Raw genomic sequence first — 23,584 nt, 5'->3', positions numbered from 1 at the left:
AAATCATACACTTAATAGTTCACTTATCATCCAGCAGATCTTCCTCGACACTTCCAAGTCATATAGAAACATCTCGCAGTACTAACATACCCACCACATTGCTACCCAGCCGTCATTCCTGCTAATAGGGGCAATACCGGACATATAAGTTTAAAACACTAGCTCACACAATCAGCACCTCGTTGCTTAAGAAGTAGGAAAAGATTCGGCGTCAATTACTTCAGACTGGCCCAACATCAACTCATAGAGATCACGTCTCGCCCCTCAATCAGGGAATCACAAGCCATCAAGGCATATCTGATACTGAGCGTTCATGCGCGCATGCGAACGCGTGGAAGGAATTTCAAGAGTTACTTTTCAAGCTGAATCAAGAACGCACGATAAGAATTCAAGAATGTGAAGTTTTCCTAAAGGTTCTGCAGCCTCTCGAGGATAAATACAGACGTCTCCATACCGATACGCGAGACTCTACTAAACCTGCTCATGACTCGTAAGACCTATGTAACCTAGGCTCTGATACCAACTTATCACGACCCAATTCCCGAACCTGGTCGTGATGGCGCCTCTCATGAAGACAAGGCCAGCCATTCAACCCAATTCATCCTTTTAAGACAATTAATTAACACAATTATAGTATAAACATGGTTTAATAATATCCAATAGGAGAAAGTATAGATAAAATACGAAAATCAAACCCAACTCAGCCCTAACCGGGGTGTCACAAGTCATGAGCTACTACAGAGTTTACTAAAATTCTACAAAGTATGTAATTTGGAACGACATCTGAAGATATCATAAATACAGAAGATAAGGGAGAAAACGGGTCTGCGAACGCCATGCAGCTACCTCGATAACTCCGATGAAAACTGAACAGCAGAAAACTCGCTCTATGCCTCAGGAATACCTGTACCTGCACACATGGTGCAGGGAGTAATGTGAGTACTCCGACCCAGTGAGTAATAAATATAAATAATAACTGAAGGTAAGAAAACACGTTAAGGCACACAACACTCTATACAGAAGCAGTGAAATCATTTAAAATAACAATTCAGTGAAACATCATGGGAAAATTCTTTTAAACCAGTAAAAAAAAGATAATTTGGCAGTAAAATGACGAGTAGAAATCTGCCCCTCGGGCTCAATATCAAAACAACAAGTAGAAATCTGCCCCTCGGGCTCAGTATCAAAATAATAAGTAGAAATCTGCCCCTCGGGCTCAGTATCTCAGAACAGTATCAGCCCCTCGGGCTTAGTATCTCAGAACAGTATCAGCCCCTCAAGCTCAGAACAGTATGAAGCAACCAGTCAATGAAATAAGAGCACATAATTATTATGGTGGATAATGCAGATGAGGAATAAATGTGTGAGTGCAATGCAATGCATATGACGGTACCCTCTGGTACCCACTGCAACGTGCAGCCCGAGCCATCCATATTTATTTATCGTCGACGTCGCTCACTGGGGGTGTGTACAGACTCCGGAGGGGCTCCTACAGCCCAAGTGCAATAACAAGCCATCTCGTGGCATCAATCAAGTCTTGGTCAGTCATTGTTACCTGACCAATTTATATCACACAGTGCCATTGTTACCACTATTTCAAGTCACATCATACAGTGTCATTGTTTCCACTGTTTCAAATCACTGCTGCGGCATGCAGCCAGATCCATGCTCAGTCCAAAAATCATAATAAGCCCCTTGGGCATTTATAAAACAATAGTTCTCAGCCTGAAATATCATTTAGAAATATCATTTAAGTTTTAAAATCTTAAAAAGATGGCTGAGTTTGCAAAACAGTATTTAAAACCTTGGACTGAGATCAAATGATATGCATGTATGCGAAAACAGTGATGTCAATCCCTGAAGGATTCAAATAATTGGCACGAAACCCAAATGTAATAATTAAATCCAAGTAAGGATGATTTTCAATCTAGTTCAAGTAGAAAATACGGTAAAAATATCTCTCGGGACGGACTAAGTCACAATCCCTGTTGGTGCTCTACCCCACGCCCGTTATCCGGTGTGCAAGTCACCTCAATATAGCGCTACGATGTGAAACTCCGGGGTTTCAAACCCTCAGGACATCATTTACATCAATTACTCACCTCAAACTGGCTACTTCTTTAGCTCGTGACGCCTTTGCTCCTTGAATTGGCCTCCGGGTGCGTCGAATCTGCCCAAAATTACAACGAATATGTCGCATTATGCTAAAGGGACAATACCCAATCGAAAGCAATCGAAAAATATCAAAATTCACAAATTTGACAAAACCCGAGCCCCGGGACACGTCTCAAAACTCAGAAATTTTTATACCAAAATGTTCTTCGTCCTCTCACGAGTCCGTACATGTAAAGAACACAAAAATTGGAGCTCGTTTGACCCTTCAAATCGACCCTAGAAAATCTCAAAAGCACAAGCCCTAAAACTCCACTTTTCTACTGATTTTCATGTTCTAATTCACATATAATCTTGTATTTAATTTGAAAATAAGTAGAAACAACTCACCTTTGATGCTTGATAAAATCGCCCTTGAAATTCTCTCCAAAATCATCCAAGCAAAATGAAAGAAATGAAAGAAATAAGCCAAATCCGTGTTTAAAGAATCTGTCCGTGTTTCGTCGAGTTGTACCTTGCACTTGTCCTATACAAGTTGTACATCCTATTAAAAATTTTCCTTGTCAGACACCTTCTATTTAAACACCCATAACGTCTTGTATAATTATCAAAATTACAAACGGTTTGAAGATTTATAAACGAGACTCGAAGATTTTTAATTTGATAGGGTGTACATATATAACTCTTTATATATCCCGAGATATGAGCTTCTAAAGTCGGCTCCATGAAATCAGAAAATTCTGGAGAAACTTTTCCACCAGTCATCTTCAATCAATCGTAACTTTCTCTACAAATGTCCAAATTATGGTTTCCTAAGCTTTCTGAAAACTAGACATGAAGGGCTACAACTTTCGTTTTTGAATTATCTCAATATTCTTTGTATATCAAAAGATATAGGCCTCCGAAGTACGCTCCACGACTGCACATTTGCTGTCCAAAGACAGCTTAGAAGCAGAAATTGTAGCAGCTTTTTCTTTTCTTTTTGGGTCTGAATTCCATTCTGTTAACCTTCCGAAATCCACCCGAGGCCCTCGGGACCTTAACCAATTATATAAACATGTCCCACAATATCATTCAAACTTGTCCCAACCTTTGGAACACCCAAAATAACATCAAAACATCAAATCATCATCGGATTCAAGCCTATGAATCTCAAGAACTTCCAAATTCCATTTTTGATCAAAAACCCAACCAAACCACGTCTGAATGACCTCAAATTTTGCAGACAAGTCCAAAATGACATAACGAAGCTACAACAACTCTCGGAATTCCATTCCGACCCTCGGATAAAAATCTCACCTATCAACCGGAATTCGTCAAAATACTAACTTTGCCAATTCAAGCTTAATTCTACACCGGTCATCACAAAAATATTCTGGACACACTCCTAAGTCCCAAATCACCTAACGAAGCTGTCCGAACCATAAAATTCGTATTTCGAGCCCTCTAACACATAAGTCAATATCCGATTGACTTTTCCAACTTAAGCTTCCTTAAAAGAGACTAAGTGTCTCAAACCTTACCAAAACTAGTCTGAATGACTTCAAATTTTGCACACAAGTGACATTCAACATTACGGACCTGTACCAACTTTCGGAATCGCATTTCGACCCCGATATCAAAATTTCCACTTCCGGTCGAATTTTCTCAAAAACCTTCAAATTTCTATATTTAGCCAAAATGACTTCAAAATGACCTCCGAACATCCGAATTCACTTCCGATCATGCTCCCAACTCCAGAATCACCATACGGAGCTATTCCAAGACTCGGAATCCCATACAGACATCTATAACTATGAAATGCCTTCCAATCCAAATTTATGAAATTCTTCTAAAATACTAACTTCCACAATATACACCGAAATGCTCACGGGTTATCCAAAACCAAATACGGACATACGTCCAAGTTCAAAATCATCATACGAACATGCTGGAACTTTTAGATCCCAATTCCGAGGTCGTTTACTCAAAATTTCAATCTTAGCCATTTTCTTCAACTTAAGGTTGCCACAATGAAAAGTTTCTTTCCAATTTGACTCCGAATTTCCCGAAATTCAACTCTGACCATATGTACAAGTCAATATACCTGAAATGAAGTTGTTCATGACTTCCAACTACTGAATGACGTGCTAGAGCTCAAAATGAACTGTCGGGTCGTTACAACTATGGGGTTTTAGACTGGTACCTTCAAGCGGACAACTTGAGGAGAAAAAGCACGGAACCGTCGACTGCACCACTGATCGAATGGTTTTACCGCAAATAAGCCTTTTCAAATTTAAGGGTAATAAATAGGAAGAGCGCAACCACTCATCAAGCGTTGCTATAAGATTTAATACGAACGAGTGGAATATAATGTGGATCATGATATATACAACAATAAATAGCATGTAGTCAAGTATTTGCACGTAAGAAAAATAAATACAGTATTTAAATAATTGAAAGACGGTTACAAAAAAAAACAAAGAGACAAGTCAGTTTCATGAATAAAGAAACATAAATGCTTAAAAGAAAATAGGCAGTTAAATTCAAATAAGGGGAAAAGGTACGGGATAAAGCATGCTTGGACTAATTCACAAAAGATAAGTTCGTTATGGTAAGAGCCTAAAGGTATCCCCAGCGGGGTCGCCATACTCTTGCACCCCCTTTTTTCCCTCCGCGGAGAGAAGTCTGGGTTCCGACGTTCATGGGGGTAATAACTCATTTCCTTTTGGGATTTGGGTATTTGAAGAGTCGCCACCTAACAGATTTATGGTGCATTAGGGAACCTGGAGTAATTAACTCTTAGACTAGTTTGCATTACCAGAGATTAGGGTAAGGGCTCAAAATAATCTTGAGGGGAAGGTGTTACGCACCCATCTCGGCCCACAATGGTGGGTCCCGACCGAACTCATACTTATCAATTAGTCCTTTAAGAAACAAGGAGTTGAAACACATAACTTATAAATAAAAGCATATCGGACACTGTTTGACTCAAATAATAATAAGATAAAGAATTTGAGTAAGTTGCATATAAAAGAATAAAGTTTAAACACTGGGAATTGGAGAAAGGGGTCCTAGGTTGATTAGCCTACAAGATCACCCACACAATGGCCGGTAAACATTACTGAATAAGGGGCTACACGTGACATTAGTGCGTAGTCATCATATCTTTTTCTACCCAATTCCCCCCTCCCCTTTGGTCATAACCTAAAGCGGTTTATTAACCTTAAAATGTCTTATGCATGCACTACCCGTCTCCTCCTCGTGGCCCTGGAGGTATTTCAGGACATATACTTTTGGATAGTTCAAGACCCTCCTAAGGTTTTAAAGGATAAAAGTCTAGGCGTCAATCAAGAATAGTTAGGACTGCATTTAAAGGGAACAAGTTATAGGCCCACAGTTACCTCCACAAATATAACAAGTAATTGCACGTCTTCAAACAACAGTCAAGTATTTAAGAGAAGATCCTAGAACATGGTATCTAGGTGAGCAAGGATTACACAGCCTTGAATTAGGACAAAGTGTAAAAATCCCATTTAGCTTGCCTACTGGTTTAAACCTGTTAAATCTGGACAGTTTTAAATAGCAAAAGCACAGTTTCAGAGTTGAAGAATTAATCGCCCTATAAGCTTGGCTAAACGTAGACAATGATGTCCTAAGGGCAGGATATCTACATTGATTTAGTAAAACAACGAATAGTTTTAAACGAATACTTGAGATCCTATAGACATGTTTTCTAGCGATAGTAAATTAAGGCAGTGTTTGGAAACTCATTTAAAGAAACAGACACCAGTTCAAAAGGAACTAACATGGATTAAACTGATTTGTTTAACTAAATTGATTTTAAGTTCTATAGGCATGATTTCTGATTTTAATTCCTATAGGCATGGTATCTAATTGTTAAGAGCTGATGTTGGAACTTATAGGCATGATTTCTAGTGAAACAAATGTGAATACATGCAGTGGCAGAAATTGTACTCAATTACTTTACACTGTATAGGCATGGTATCTAGTTATTGAAGCCATTTAAATCCTGTAGGCATGATTTCTAATTACAAAGCCATTTAGATCCTGTAGGCATGATTTCTAATTATAAAGTTGATTTTAACCCTATAGACATGATTTTTAATATTGTGAAAGTAAAGCGAACATAGCAAGTGTATTAACACAATCCTATAAGCGTGGTATCTACCCGAATTACCCTAACAGATATAACTACCCATCCTTTTTCACTAATCACCCCAATGTTGTTTACAAATAATTATTACAGACCAGCTGAAATAAATTACATAAATAAATAAAGAAGTAAAAGAAGAAGTTAACTATAGGGAGCTTGAAGCAGGACCAAATGACTTCCCAAGCCTCCAATAGCCTCAATACCAAAGTTCCATAGACAATATCATGTCCAAGTATGTCAAAGTTCCCTAAGGACCTCAAGGATCCCGGGCAGTGCTCACACCTAGACCCTTTCTCAACAATAACTAATTTAAGTGCATTGTGGAAGGGTCAGCTCTAACATGCTTGAGTTCAAAGAGATCTCAAGGATCTCAAGGTAGTACGCATGCCAGAGGGGCAGAATCTAATACTCTAGGAGTAATGTGGGAGTGCATAATGACTTTGAAAGGGTTTGGTAGACAGAGAAAGAAGATCTTAATAGCAGAAAGAACTTCTATGATCAAAAGAGAGTTAAGAGTAGGAAGAGTTTAAGAAGACATTTAAAAAAAATAGTCAGAAAGCAGGCTAGAGAACATACAACTTCATAATAGATCTCACACAAAGGGAAGAGGTAGGGGAACACCTAGCATACACCTTAGTAATGGCAATCACATACATAGATGGTAGTTTTAAAGTTAAGTGAGAACACATAGGTTTAAGACACACATAAAATTTCATTACAACAGACTGTACCAGAAAAACATTCAAGATTTTAGAACAAGCAGGGTTTGGTCATGCTAAACAATATGAAACCATAAACTTAAAACATGCTTTGTGATACAATAATCTAGGCACGTTGATTGTATACTAAGTAAAATAGCCCATAAACTGGAAATCAAGATTGATAAACTGCAGAAACAAAGTAAACACATAGCTTGGAATGTGAATCAGAACATACCAGTTAAGGAGAGTATGCAGAATACAGAATAAAGATAATTCCAGTAATAAGCCATTGCTTACAGCCGGCTAAACAAATAGGAGTTTCAAGGAACAAAAGAGAGTAGAGAGCTTTTGAGAGTATAGTAGTGTAGATGAACTAGAGTTCCTTGTTCTCGTCGTTTGTTAAAAGAATAGGAAGTTTATATAGGAATCAAAAACTTAACAAACAAGGTAATAAATCAATTAAGATGTAAATCAGGAAACCACACGTAAATCAGCAAGATTTCCTTTAATCAAAGGACAGCTCAACCAACGGTAAAACATACTCAGTATTTAAGGAAAGGAATAAAGTAAAGCTTAGGTATAAAATAGGTAATTAAGGGTAAATGCACAGTAGTTTAATTAAGGAAACAAATCAATAATAATTAGCGAAGTTCAAACTAGGCAGGGAAAACAATTGAGGCAGGTAAATTCAATTAAGTTGAGTACAGAAGTAAGAATCAAACGTTTAAAGGAAAGTATTCCAATTAACCAGAGATTAAGGGATTCAAAATAATCAAGGGTTCAGTCAAAGAGGGAGTCATGGAAGAATCAACATGCTTAGCATATAAAATGAGGTAAAGCATGGGTAGTCAGGAATCGATACATAAGTTTAACAAACAAAAGTTAAACAACACTGATTCAAGGATAAGTATACAAGTCTTGCACGAATGGTCAGTATGAACACAAGCACATAGAATTAGTGAAAGCTCAAACTAAGAAACTCAGTAGAAGCATATTAAGGCAAGAAAGTGACAAGAACCCAAAGAAAGAACCATTCAGATATAATAATACTCAGAAACTAAAAAAGAAACCCAAAATTAGGGCTTTCAGCACAAACGAGTTAAGGTTGTATTAGACTCAAAGAATCAGTCAAAATATGCGAGAAACAGAAGTTTAAACACAAAAAAATCACTAAATAGAGTTTTAAAAGAAATTCCGTAAACCCTAATTTTAGAAAAGGATGAAAAATCAATTGAAATCATACGATTCTTGTAAAGAAACACAAGGCTATTGTAAAACACACAAGGAACAAACGCAAATCGTCTTAGATCTTTACAGATCTAGGAGTTGTTAGAAACAAATTTAGGGTTTCGAAGAGAACCATACAGAGACGAAGAAACTTGTTGAGAAAACCATAGATCGTGGCTAGTATAGGACAATTTCACTCGAAATCACACTAGGATGGCCAGGAACAAGCGAGAGATGAACCCTAGATGCAAGTCGACATGGCCCTGGTCCCTTGAGGGCCTTAGAGATTGCAAGAAAGACACGAGAGAAACCATTGGAGGCCTGAGAGATGGTGAGAGGTCACTGGAGATGGCCATAGATGGGGGGGGGGGTCGGTGTTTGGAGATTAGGGTTTAGGTTGAGAGTTTTTGAGAGCAAAGGGGATTTGAAGGCGGCGGTGTAAATGAAAATTATAGGGTTTGTGGGGGTCTTTAGTTTAATCTTTGTGATCAACGGCTGGGATTAAAGGGTGTGAGAGTCGGATCATGCATTTGGGGAGTGGGCCGGGTATTTTAATCAGAAATTGGGCTGGGTATTAGGATTGGACTGGGTTGAATTGGGGTTAAAATTGAAATATGATGAGGCCATATTTTAAATAGCCATTTTAAGACTAATAATTTATAAGAAATGATAAATGATTTCTGAAAAATAATTTCGTGTACTAAAATGATTTAAAATAATTTTTTAACATTTCAAAAATAAAAAAGACCATTTTATGTATTAAAACGTAATTATGCTTTAATAGGGATAGTATTGCAAATATATGCAAATTAACTAAAAAAATGTAAATGTAATTATAGAAAATGCACTAAAAATATTTCAGCAGTATTTTGGCATAAATATGGAATTTAAATAGCTAAATTACCACAAAACAATAGTCTGAAAGATAATTATTGGAAATTTTATGAGTAAAAAGGGAGGAAATAAACCAATTTGAAGCCTTTAAAAATTATAGAAAAATTATAAAAATGCTTATACATGCTTATATAGGCATATATGCTATTTGAAAGTATATATATGTATTAAAAATATATAGAAAAAATTGGGTATCAACAATCACATAACCTCCTATACCAACGCAATCGGGGACATTTCGGGGTCTATTTACCCCATCAGAACCAATGACAAGTCTAATAGAATCATCAATTAAGAACTGAGGATGGTATGAGATCGATACCAGCCATACGACACGGATCAGAGGGGAAATGGATCTAGGCGCCACCCAACAAGGAACGACAAGAGAAATGATCGAAGACCGAACCGTTGGGGCTTGACGAGCAAGAGCGGGTTTGACAGGTCACTTGGGAGTAGGGAAGAACCGAGATTATTGGAATATAATTTCAACATAAACGCTTAAAGTATAGTGTCGGCCGTATAACGCATCAAAGAGACTAAGTGGCCAAGACCACTGCAGTCTGCTCCCACCCAGAGTGATCATAGTTTGGTGTGTAAATACCACAGTACTCACAACCATATTACCGAAGATTGTTGACAACTAAGAGAAGAAGTAGCTCGATTTTTCAACAATAGGTACCTTCGAGAATTCCTAATCGAGTGAGCCAACAAACAGGTCGAACAAAAGGAGCCCCAGCACATAATCAACATGATCATTGGAGGAGTTGATGAACCCCAAGGGCCAATAACAAAACACACCAAAGTATCTATCACGAGATAAAAATGCACCCAAGATTACGTCCCGGAAGGAGCCATCTCATTTAGTGACGAAGACACCAAGGGCATCGTCCAACATCACAACTATGAACTAGTAATATTCGTACTTATTAATAAATCACAGGTTAAACGTGTGTTGATTTTATTGATCTAGGTAGCTCGACCAACATTATCAGATCGAGGGTCTTTGAACAACTAGGTTGCTAGACCAAATCGTACCGCCGGTTCGGGTATTGAACTGATTCAACCTGGCATGCGAGACCATGAAGGGTGAGATAACTTTACTGATAAACACTACTGGGACCACCCAAGAAAAAAAGTTCTATGTGATCGAAGGGAATATGAGGTACAACGCACTGTTTAGAAGGAAATGAGTTCACTACATGAGAGCGGTGCCTTCGAGCTTACATTAGGCGCTGGAATTTTCCACTCTGGGAGGAGTCAAAACAGTCTACGGAAAATAAGCTGCCACAAAGGAAATGTTCCTTGTCAATGAAGTTATCCCGATGCCTGAGGTTTCAACATCAAAAAGCAGATAACCGACCAAAGAAAAAGAAACTAAATAGCAATCAATGATGCCATCCTCAATCGAGTTGGAAAAACAAAAGGCGCACGGAGCGGACGATAAGGATGATGCATCTCAAGATCTTTCATAGCATCCGATGACACCGACACCACTAGATCGACGATCGAGGAGTTGGAGCAAGTTATATTGATCGAGCACCTACCGGATCGAAAGGTATACTTGGGCACGGGACTAACCCCCGAGCTAAGGAGAAAACTTATTGATTTTCTTAAAACTAATGCTGATTGTTTTGCCTGGTTCCATATAGACAAGACAGGAATCCCACCAAAAGTAACAACTCACAAATTGAGCTTGGATCCAAAGTTCCATCCCGTTAAGCAGAAGAGAAGGCCATAGTCCGAGATCAAACACGCATTCATCAAGGACGAGGTATCTAAACTTTTGAAAATTGGTTCCATCCAGGAAGTTAAATACCCAGATTTGTTAGCTAACGTAGTAGTCATACCTAAAAAAGAAAATAAATTTAGGATGTGTGTAGATTATTAGGATCTAAACAAGGCATGTCCGAAGGACTCTTTCCCTTTGCCTAATATCGATCTAATGATCGACGCGACGGCCGAAAATGAGACACTGAGTTTTCTTGATGCTTATTTCAGGTACAACCAAATTCAGATTGATCCGAGCGATCAAGAAAAAACTTCTTTCATAACCAAATTCGGCACCTACTATTACAACGTAATGCCGTTCGAACTAAAGAATGTTGGTGACAAATACCAACGCCTAGTTAACCGGACGTTCGAAGAACAAATAGGGAAATTAATGGAAGTTTATAGATGATATGTTGGTCAAGTCACTGCGAGCATAAGACCATTTGAAATATTTGTGGGAAATCTTCGTCATATTAAAAAAGTACAACATGAAGCTAAACCCGGAGAGGTGTCATACAGGGTCAGATAGGGAAAGTTTCTCAGGTTCATGGTATCTAACCGCGGAATAAAAATCAAGCCAAACAAAATAAAGGCCATAGAAGACATCACTATAGTCAACAATGTTAAGGAAGTACAAAGGCTGACCGGGCAGATAGCCGCGTTGGGGCGGTTCATTTCAAAATTGTCGGATAAGAGCCATCGCTTATTCTCACTATTGAGAAAGAAGAATAACTTTTCTTCGACCCCAAAATGACATCAAGCTTTAGAAGAACTCAAGCGATACCTATCGAGCCCTTCCTTGCTGCATAGTCTGAAGGCGTACGAACAGTTATGCCTCTACTTGGCGATTTTTGAGGTGGCGGTAAGTGGTGTCTTGGTCTGGAAAGAAGAATGTATGCAATTTCCTATTTATTATATTAGTAAAACTCTAGGTAATGTCGAAACAAGGTATTCGCACTTAGAAAAATTAGCACTCACCTTACGAAGCGCTTCTAAGAAATTAAAACCGTACTTTCAATGCCACCACATATGTGTTGTGACCTCTTATCCACTGAGGAATGTCATGCATAAACCTAAGCTCACGGTCCAGTTGGCTAAATGAGCCATAGAAACTAGCGGGTACGATATCGAGTACAAACACCGGACCACCATAAAATATCAAATTTTGGCAGACTTTGTGGTCGACATTATGCCGGCCTTGGTACCTGAGGTCGAGAAGGAATTATTGCTCACTTCTAGGATTGGCTCGGTGATTTGGACCCTATTCACAGATGATTCCTCCAACTCGAAGGGGTCCAAGCTCGGTATCATACTGAAACAGCCTTCGGGTAATGCAATTAGGTAGTCTATTAGAACTGTAAAATTGAATAATAATGAAGCCGAATATGAGGCTATGATTACAGGTTTAGAACTGGCAAAGAGCCGGAGGCCAAAGTGACGAGGCCAAATGTGACTCTCTCCTTGCTGTAAATCAAGTCAACGGGACGTTCGAAGTAAAAGAGGAACGAATGCGGAGGTACTTGGATAAGTTGCAGGTGACCTTACACCAATTCAAGGAATGGGCTCCATAGCACGTACCTCAGGATCAAAATAGAAAGGCCGATGCGCTGGCCAACTTGGGATCATCTGTCGACTCTGATGAATTTGACTAGGAGAAAGCAATACAATTAATGAACTCGGTGGTAGAAGAAGGTCACTCCGAGGTAAACTAGACAAGCTTGACTTAGGATTGGAGAAACAAATACATAGACTACCTGAAGACAAGAAAATTCCCATCAGATCCCAAGGTGTCAAGAGCCCTACGCACCAAAGCTGACATGTTCAGCTCATCAAGGGGAAATTGTTCAGAAGATCTTTTTTCGGCCCACTAGCTTGGTGATTGGGTCTAGGGGAGACTAAATAAGTCGTGAGAGAGGTCCACGAGGGCACTTTTAGGAACAACTCAGGGGAAAAATTCCTGGTTCGAAAGTTAATCAAAGCCAGCTACCACTGGAACGAGATGTAGAAAGATGCAAAAGACTTCGTATGAAAATGCAATGAGTTTCAAAGACACGCCCAAATGATTTATCAACCGAGAGATATGCTTCACTTGGTCCTATCGCCATGGCCATTTATGAAGTGGGGGGTGAATATCGTTGGTCCCTTGCCATGGGCATGATAAGTAGGGATTTTGACTGCTTATTAGCACCTTTTTGCTCTTATCTTAGTCTGAAAGTATCGAATAGTGTTCCTAAAATTAATGAAATCGTACAAATTGTAGGAATGCTGGAAGGTAGGTCTCCCATGATTAATTCCGACTAAATAATGAGCCTTCTGAAGCACAAGGAAATAAAGGGCGTAGAAGAAAAGATGTGCGGTCCGCAGAAGGAATCTGTGGCCGCAGAAGAAATTGCGGACCAGAGAATTCCATCTGCGGCCGCAAACCAACAAGGAAAACCCAATAGGACTTTCAACAATGTACGGCCACAGAACTGGGCTTTTGCTGACAGATTCAAAGTTTAGAGAATATTCAAGAAGGTGAAGTCCTGAAACCCTTGTGAAGTGTGGACTGCACAAGAATTGTGCCGCCGCAGAAGATTGCCTCGCGGCCGCAATCCAAAAATATACGGTCGCAGAACTTACCTTCCTACCAAATTGTAGAAATCTGCGGACCACACATGGAATTGTGTGGCCGCAGAACCTCCCGAGGGCATTTTTGTCTGCGATTTTTGGCTCTGTATAAATAGATGAGTTTCACAAAATTAGGTCAAGTCTGAACATCTAAAGTTGCTGTAGTTGTTTTCTTTTACTATTTTAGGAAGTTTTAGCATATTTGGGTATTTTAACATTATTTTCATCATTTTAATCTTCCATTATGAGTTTAATTAGTTTTTTTCTCTATTTTCTGTAATTTCCATTATGAGTAGCTAGACTTTTACTAGGGTTGTGGCCCAACCCTAATGTGTAAACCTTATATGTAATTAATTTAGTACTTCTTTATGATTGGATGTTGATTAGTAAGCTTCGTTCATGCTTCAATTTTAGAATTAATGGTTTCACACATTGATTCGTGTCTATTTGACGTAGTATCTACTTGAGAAATAAGGACCTAGTCTAGGATAACATAGCTAACAAAGAATTGGGTTAATTGGGAGATTGATTAACCTAATTAAAGGGTTCAACCTAGAGATAATAATAACCTGACTTGAGCTTTTATCAACTGTTTTAGTTTATACCCAATTAGGCTTGAGAAAGCCAAATTGGGCAAAATCACTCTCTGACCGAGAGATATTGAGTGGGTACTGTAAAATTGAGAGCTATACTGCACCCCAATAAACAAAACAAGCATTAACTTCTTTATCCCATTAGGCAAACACCTAGGTAATGGTCACAACCCTATGTCTTTTACCTATTTAGAAAAACCTCAAAAACATTTACCTCTAGTCTATTTTATTTAGCATGCATTCATTAGAGTAAATGTAGAAGTATAAAACAAATCTCTGTTTTGGACGTGCAATCTAGATAACCCATTTCCTTATTTCAAATAAATACCCCAACACCCCTCATAACTCCCAGTGGATTCGACCCTGACTACTAGTTTGGTATTTATTATTTCATACACCTGTATCATATCTCTTAGTGAGGTATGTTAGGGACGTCATCAATTTTTGGATCCATTATCGGGGAGTTAAAACGGTGTTAGCTATATATTCAGATTTATTTTTGGAATATCTTCTTTTCCTTCCGTGTTACTAACTTGTGTGAAACAATTTTAGGTACAATCATGGATGCAAACAATGAACTCGGAATTATGCCTTTGGGGGACGTGGACGTCGAGGATGAGCAAGTTGATGAGGTTCTGCCCAAACTTCAAGCAAATAGAAGAGGCCGGGCGCCTCATGAAAATGTTCCCTCTCCACCCCCAACTCCACCACGATCGGCTCCACACCGAGTGTTACCCAATGAAGGGTATGCTAGTGCAATAGTCTCTCCTCGTATTAGGGCAGACAACTTCCAAATCACCAATGTGATGCTCACTTTGATAGAGCAACGAGGTTTCTTCACCGGTGCTCCAAGTCAAAATACGAATAAACATTTGAAGGGGTTTGTGGACACTTGTTGGGGGAGCAAACAAACAAATGTCTCCAAGGATGCATTGAGTCTAAGGTTTTTTTCCCTTCTCTCTACGTGGGAAAGCTTTAGATTGGTTGGAACGATTACCGAACCATTCCATTCGTACTTGGGATGAGTTAGAGGAGAAATTTATTGCTAAGTTATTCTCTCCTAGGCATATATCTACACTTTGATATGAGATTTTGGCATTCAATCAAGAGCTCAATAACCACTACACGAGATATGGGAGCGATATAGAACAATGGTCAAGGAATGTCCCAACAACAATATGACGGAAAACATGATTCAACAAACCTTCTATTATAGGATTAACATGACCAACTAATATGTAGTCAATCAACTTGTCGGTGGAAATTTTATGACGATGCCTTATGCGGAGGCTTGTGAGATTTTGGATGAAATGGCGGAAACATCAATGGCATGGCAATCCCGGGCTAATGTTCCACAAGGTGATCCGAACATGATCCACCTTCACAAAGAGTTGCATGACCATGGGCAAGCCATTGCTGAATTGACTACTACCATGAATCAACTAGCAAAGGCTCAACTTCATCAAGTGCAAAATCCTAAGCAAGTCAGTGCCATAGAAGGGGTGAACATGATAGTAAAAAGAAAAGGAACAAGGGTCCACAAGTGTAAAATTGAGTGGAGCATTATGTGCAAGAGGATAGTGGTTTTGATCAAGTTGATTCTTATAATCAACAAGAAGAGGAGGTGCAATATGTAAAAGACTTTCAAGGGCAAAGAAACAACTTCGAACTCCCGAACCAACAATAATGGCGACCTCAAAATAATCAAGGCAATTGGAATTTTAACTACCAAGGAATTTAGAGTGGTGGAAACAGCCAAGGAAATTTGAGTAGTGGCAGCAATCAAGGGAATTGGCATAACAACAACAACCAAAGAAATTGGAGTGTAAATAATAAAGGAAATTAGGGGGTGGGGGGGTTAACAATCAAGGCGGATGGAACAACAATCAAGGCAATCGGGGGTCGGGGGTCGGGTTTTCAAAGGCCCTCGATGTATCAACAACCGAGCAACACGCCTCCTTATCGTTCCCACTGTCCAAATTCTTCAAACAATGAGATGGGGCATATTTAAAATATGTTCAAGCAAATGATGGAAAAGAATGCCGATTCGGATGCCCAACTTGCCTCACACAACACATCAATCCGCAACTTAGAAGTTCAAATGGGACAAATGTCTCAATCTCTAAATACTCGCCCTAAGCGGGTGTTACCAAGTGATATGGTGGTAAACCCGAAGGGTGGGAACAATACGGGACATGCCATAGCCGTTACTACAAGAAGTAGAAGAGGTGGGAATGCAACCCACCTCAAGTCAAAGGCAACTTGTGGATGATGAGAAAGTGGTGCAAGAAGAGGAGATCCCAAACAATGTGGTGCTACCTAATGATGAGGTTCAGATTGATATTGATGAAAATGTTGAAGAGACTCAAGAGGAAGTGCACCCGTCTAAGGATTACATTATTGACATACCGGAACAGGTAGTGCAAAGGGCTAAGGCACCATTGCCTAAGCCTCTACCTCCATACCCTCAAAGACTTGCCAAGAAAATTGTGAAAACCAATTCAAGATGTTTATTCAAATGATGAAGATTCTCTCAATCAATATTTCATTGGTTGAAGCTTGGAGCAAATGCCCTATTATGCAAAGTTCATGAAGGATCTTGTGACAAAGAAGTGGTCAATGAATTTTTAAACTATCAAAGTCACTCATCAAGTGAGTGCAATTGTGCATTCAATGGCTCCTAAGTTGGAGGATCCCAGTGCTTTTACAATTCCTTATAAAATTGGAAGTGCCGAGTTTGCTAAAGCTCTTTGTGATCTTGGGGAAAGTATCAATTTGATGTCATATTCAGCTTTCAAGACGTTAGGAATTGGGCAACCAAGGCCCACCTCTACGGGAAAGGCTCTTTGTGATGTTAAGGCCGGAGAACATACTTTCCGGGTTGGTGATGAAAAACTGATTTTCCATGTGTGCAAGTCCATGTGGAAACCGAATAGCAATGAGGTGTGCTCTTTTGTGGACTTGGTGACCGATGTTATTGTTGATGAAACAAGTTCTACAATCAATGTTGGTGATATGTTGGAGGTTGTCTTACTCAACTTTGATGATGACGAGATGGATGGCTTCATGGAATGTGTGAGCTCCTTGCAAGGATTGGGGTCATACAACTATGCACCCCGTAAATTATCCTTGGATCTTGAAAATAGGACAACTCCTCCTACAAAGCCTTCTATTGAAGAGCCACCTACCTTGGAGTTGAAGTCATTGCCTCCACATCTTTTGTATGAATTTCTTGGTCCTTGTTCTGCTTTACCAGTTATTCTGTCCTGTTGTTTGACTAACGTGCATGTGTATTCCACTTTGGCGGTACTACAAAAGCGGAAGAAGGCTATTGGGTAGACCTTGATGGATGTTCAGGAATAAGCCCTTATTTTTGCATGAATAAGATCAACTTGGAGGATGGCACCAAACCATATATTGAACATCAAAGGAGACTCAATGAGGCTATGCAACAAGTTGTCAAAAAATAGATTATCAAATGGTTGGATGCTGGGGTTGTATATCCCATCTCTGATAGTTCGTGGACTTCTCCGGTTCAATGTGTCCCAAAGAAGGGGGCATGACGATGGTCACCAATGACAAGAATGAGTTGATTCCTACGAGAATCATGATCGGTTAGAGAGTATGTATGGACTATCGGAAGCTCAAAAAAGTCACAAGGAAGGATCACTTTCCACTTCCTTTCTTACATCAAATGTTCGATAGATTGTATGGACGTGTTTTATATTACTTTCTTGATGGGTATTCGGGCTACAACCAAATTCTTATTGCTTCAGAAGATCAAGAGAAAACAACCTTTTTTACATATTCCTATGGTACTTTTGACTTCAAGCGGATGCCATTTGGTTTGTGCAATGCACCGACAACTTTTCAAAGGTGTATGATGGCTATTTTCACAGACATGGTGGAGGAATACCTTGAAGTTTCATGGATAACTTCTCGGTGGTTGGATTTTCTTTTAATGATTGTCTTGCGAATTTGGATAAAGTACTGAAGAGATGTGAAGAAAAAAATTTGGTGCTCAATTGAGAGAAATATCATTTCATGGTCGAGGAGGGCATTGTCCTTGGCCACAAGATTTTAAAGAATGGAATTAAATTTGACAAGGCTAAGATAGAGGTGATTTCTAAACTTCCACCTCCAACATCAGTGAAAGGTGTTCGGAGTTTCTTAGGCCACGCGAGATTTTACCTGTGCTTCATCAATGATTTTTCTAAGGTGGTGAACCCGTTGTGCAAGCTTCTCGAGAAGGATGCTAAGTTTAGTTTCAATGATGATTGCATGAGAGCTTTTGAATTGCTAAAGTTCAAGTTGACAACTACTCCCATCCTCACCACTCCAAATTAGAGTGTTGTTGATACCCAATATTTTCCTGTATATTTTTCATATATACAAAATACTTTTAAAATAACATATGTACGCATATATAAGCATTCCCAAGTGTTTTATTATTTTTCTCAATTTTTAAAAGATTTTTAAAACCAATTTATTATCCATTTTAGCATCACAAAATTAATAATTACTCCCAAAATCATCAATTTTGGTGAATAATTTATTTTATTCCCATATTTATACCAACATATAGTTAAGATAATTTTTTATATATTTTTACGAATTTATTTGGTATTTTTAAAGCTAAATTGCATATAATTACAATTCTAGCCTACTTTAAGATTTAATAGCATTTTTATAATCATAAAATTGGTTCCAGTATTTTTAAATTAATATTTATATATTATTTACTAATTCAGTACATTTAATTTGTTTTTAAAATCATTTTTACTATTTTTGTAAAATAAAAGGGAAAACTGGCTATGTAAATTTTAGCCTCATTTTGTTTCAATTTTAGCCCCATCACATTTCAATTTTAGCCTCCAATTGACCCAATCTTAACCCCCAATTGGACCAGCCCAATTTCAATTTTAACCCGACCCCTTAACCCATTCACTAACCCGCCCGACCTTTCTTTTAATCCAGGTCGTTGATCGTTTCGGTCAACGTCCACGATCGTCCCTTACCATTTTAATTCACCTAACCCTACCCTAATCCCCCATTTCATTCTGATAGACGCCTTTGGATACTCTCCTCTCCTAAAACTTTCTTGAAGGTTCCTCGGAAACCTAGTCATCTTCTACCCTTTTCAACCACACTTTGACCGGAATCCATGGCTTCTCAGGCCATGGATGGCCTGTACTCACCCTCATCCACCATTAAACTCTGGGTGTTCGAATTTTCGAGGTCCGACCTCGATGGTGTCCTTTCAGATCTCTATAGATCCAAGGTTCTCTGGCCTCTCTGGCCTGACTCCGGCGTATTCAGGCATCGGAAGCCTATTTCTGACCTCTCTGACTCAAGATCGGACCTTCTTCCAAGCCTTTCTCATCTCTAGGGTTTCTCTGAAACCCTAAGCTATTCGAGGTTTTTCTCTGGTTGTTTTCTTATATCTATGCTACATCTGTGTTCTACTGAAGTTTTGAAACGTTTTCCCTAATCTTTTCTTTCAAAATTTGTTTCTCTTCGATTTAGGGTTTTTGGAAGAAAAAAAATCTTAAAATGATTTCTGATGCTTCTTCTTCTTTTCTTTATGTGAATCTGTTTGTGCTATGTTTGTATGTTCTCTTTTCCTACCTAGCATGTTCTTCTCTTATTTTTATGTTTGCCTTATTATGCATGTTCTTCTATCGTGCTTCGTTCTTCCTTCTACTGGTTCCTATACCATACTTTCACATGTCTATCTTATGTGTTCCTTTACTATATTTTTCTACTAAGCTTTAATCTTTTGTTTGCCTTTACTAGACCTTTGTTTGAGTTCTAAACATGTTTCATCTACTGTTTCTTAAATTTATATCACCTCTGTTCTCTTTTGAACTTGATTAAGTTCCGAGCTTTTCTTAAAACATGTTCTTTATGCTTCAACTCAGTTCGGCATTCTATTTGCCTCAAACCTGCTATTCTATCTGTTTGTTTTCTCATGAGTCTCTGTAAGAGATCTCTGGACCTGTTTCAGTCATTTGTCTTCTTTTCTATGTATCTGACTCGAGTTGAAAATCCTAGGGTTTGGGGTTTTTGGCGAGTTTCGATCTTGTGTTTAAGACTACGGTTCTATTTTGGAACTCTAGGTTTCTCATACTCGTTTTGAGTCTTTGTACTGAACTCGAACTTCTTTGACTCTAAACTTTTTTATGCTAGGCTTTTCTAATTAGCATGACAACTCTTTCTTGATTCACATGTCTGTGCACTTTATATATGATGAATTCTTTCTTCAAAAAAGGTTTTGCCAATTTGCGATTGATTCAGAATTCCTTTTAATAAGGATCGATTTATTGTGACTGATTTTCTTTAATTAAACCTTTCTTCACCTTTTCTGGTTGGATTCATTCATACCAAAACTCAATTTCTGATTTTTTTACTGGCTGTTGATTGATTGTCTTTCCTTATTTGCACAAAACATGTTGCAATCTAACTCTTTACTTAAAAAACTTCTGTGTATTTACCCTTCTTGTGCTACTTTGGAAAAGATCTTGATCAAACTCTTTCCTTAATTAGCCTTTACCCGTTTAAAATCAGAATCTCTTAATTGAAGGGGAACTTGTATAATTAATATCTGAATTATTCTCTTACCTTTTCTTACTTGCTTTATGCACTATAAAGGGCACGACCCTTCTGCACTTTTAGGGACTTCCAATTCAATACTCTTTAAGACCTTGAGTTTAACACTTACACAACACTTATTGAACACTTTCAATTTCAATACTCCTATATTCTCAATTCAACACTCTACTCTCTTCTGAAATCTTCTGGCTGTGTGTTTGCAATTTGGCTTTACTACTGCTCTTCTCTTCTTATTTCCCTGAAACTGGTATGTTCTAATTTAACTTTCGGCTTCATCCCTATGTGTTTGCTTTACAGTTTCAACAATATTGTCTACTTTGCTGTTTATGTTCTGTATTGAATATGATGTTCTCTTTGCATCTGTTGCTGTGTGAATTCCCCATACCTTATTCCCTTCTATGTGTTTGAGTTAAGGTTCAGGCATGGCAGTATCCAAATTGCTGCTCATGTCTGGACCTGATCCTTTAATGGATCCTAACTCCCAAACAATGTGGCTAACAGGCTGGTTAGGGGTGTGCCAACACTCCTAATTGCTGGGTATGACCACCAGTCTGTCTTGGCCTTCCCCAAAATCCCCTCTATGCACTTGCACTCTCTCTTAGATTCTAAGTTCTGCCCCCTTCCTATGAGCCTTGCTTTGGGACCTTGAGCTCCCTCTGAATTTGGACATTTGAGGGCCGACCCTTTCATACTGCACTATAATCTAATACTACAATATATTTGGGTGTAAGCACTACCGGAGTCCACTTGAGACTCTTAGGGAACTCTGACACATCCCAAATAGGAGAAAGACTTTGGAATTTGATCTTTTGAGTTTGTTTACTTCATGCTTTAGACAGAAGTCTGAATCAGGCTCTCCTTGGTTGGGATTTTAGCTTTCTGATGTAATTTTTACTTTCTTTTCTTCATTCTGGGCTGTAATAATTTGTAATAACTCATTGGGGCTTATAGTAAAAAGGGGAGGGGTACTCATTATCAGATTCCCGGTAGCGGAACCAATTTGTTTAACCAAAAAATAGGTTTTTAGTCAAAGCTAAAAAATAAGAAGAACACGGGTTACTGATAATAGGAAAAGAATATAAAGAAAAGACTTTTGAGAATAAGATAATAGGAAAGCAAGTAAATCAAGTGTATTCCAATAATTCCTTGTGTCGTACAATTGTTGGTTCTTTCCCCTTTTATAGCTTTTTTGAGACTAGGAGCCTTGCCTTAAGCTATAATGAGGCAATAATGAGTAATGAATGTCATTTAATAATATGTTACACAATCAGATATTAAACAAATATTCTCTAACGTTTTTAATATTTAATACGCATTAAATACTGTATCTGGTCTCTCATAGACTACCAGGTTCATTCCTTTAATTCCCTTTGATCTTTGTGCTTTAAGTGTCTTGAATAGGTGCGAGCTCTGCATCTTCTGAGTAATTGCCCGTGCCTCTTCCACAACTTTTGCTCGCATCTGTTATTGCTCGTGTCTCTTAGCTAACTTTGTTCCTTTGACTATTTGACTGATCCACGTGTCACAACACGTCATCTCTAATATGTAAACTCGATTTTTCCCAATACAGATAGTCCCCCCACTTTCCATTTATTTATCAATTAAATATTTGGGAAGTGGATTGCATTAAAAAGGGAATTTTTGCTACCATTAATGATATGACATCATTGACGCTTCAATTGTCTTTTCTATTAAATGCTCTGTACACGTGTCATTCTCCTATCTATTCTGTAGTTTTGTAGCCTTTTTCAAGGCTTTTACGGCTCCACTATTCACGAAGAGCTAGTTACCTTTATTATAGGCTTTCCATCATTACACTTCTTGCCTTTGACGGTCGTTTTCTTATAAATATACACTTTTTATCTTTTTATTTTCTTCTGCTTTTTTTGTAGAAACGATGGGAGTCGTGGATGCCATCCCTGATTTCCGTGGTTGGGTAGATAAGTTGTTGAAGACCGCGCCTGTGGCTACTCCTTCTGAAGTTGGCATCGTTACTTCTGATGCTTCTGCCTCCTAGTGACCAGTTTTTATAATTGTTTTTGTTTTTTCTATTTGGAAGATGATGATCAAACCCTTAGTTTGTTTTTAAGGGTTTTTTGGAAGGAAAAAGTCCCCAGTTCTCATAATGGGGCATTTGTATAAAACATTTTTGATGACTAAGTTTATACTTAGTCTTTAGATTTTGAATATATTAAGAATTTTTATTACTTCTATTTGTTCTATTCTTGCCTCTTTATTTTTAAGGACTTAGTGAATAGCTTGCATTTTTATCCTTTGAAAATGCTTTCATGATTAATCTCATGACTTAATAACATGAGTTTTATAAAAGAGGGTCCTTTTATATTTCGACACTTAATGAAGAAGACGTCTCAACTTCATAATGGTGTTATAATATGATGAAAGAAATAGGAACACACATGTTTATTTTGAATAACTTTGACAAGTTTTTATTTTCAAACTTTGACAAGTTTTGAATAACACCTTACATGTATTTGAATTACATCTATAGCTTTCTCATAACTGTTTTTCTTGTAACAGATTTTTACAAAAGAAGAACAATAGAAACAGGATTTTTCCTTATAACCCGTTTTGATATATAGTCTTTACCCTAACTGTTTTGAGGGTACATTGGATCCCTTTAGCTTCGAAACATTAGGAAGGATTTGAGAAGTGACTCCATTGTTCTCATGGGAAAGAACACTATGATGAGTGTTTTGATGGGAAAGAAGACTATGATGAATGTCATGTCTTCATAGTTGTAAGCACGTGATTTTTTTCCTATGAAAGAATTACTCCCAAAAAATTCAAAATAAAACGATTTTCCTTGGTGTGCAATTTTGAGAATTTTTGTGTTATTTTTCTTGTATTGTTTGCATTTGTCTGCGCATGTTTATTTTATAAATTAATAA

At 38.2% G+C, this 23,584-nt stretch overlaps 1 protein-coding gene across 1 annotated transcript in view; it reads left to right on the top strand.

Moving 5' to 3' along the window:
* LOC107813311 (secreted RxLR effector protein 161-like) overlaps positions 1–22,692 on the top strand; it is a 47,853-nt gene extending 25,161 nt beyond the window's left edge. The window contains exon 2 of the mRNA XM_016638563.2: positions 22,568–22,692. Within this exon, the coding sequence (XP_016494049.2) occupies positions 22,568–22,692 (125 nt within the window). The remainder of the gene's footprint in view (positions 1–22,567) is intronic.
* Positions 22,693–23,584: the final 892 nt, after the last annotated feature.

The sequence above is a fragment of the Nicotiana tabacum genome, chromosome 8, assembly GCF_000715075.1.
Source record: "Nicotiana tabacum cultivar K326 chromosome 8, ASM71507v2, whole genome shotgun sequence".
NCBI classification, from domain to species: domain Eukaryota; kingdom Viridiplantae; phylum Streptophyta; class Magnoliopsida; order Solanales; family Solanaceae; genus Nicotiana; species Nicotiana tabacum.
The sequence above is the reverse complement of the archived record's forward strand: the minus strand, read 5'-3'. Positions and strand labels throughout refer to the sequence as shown.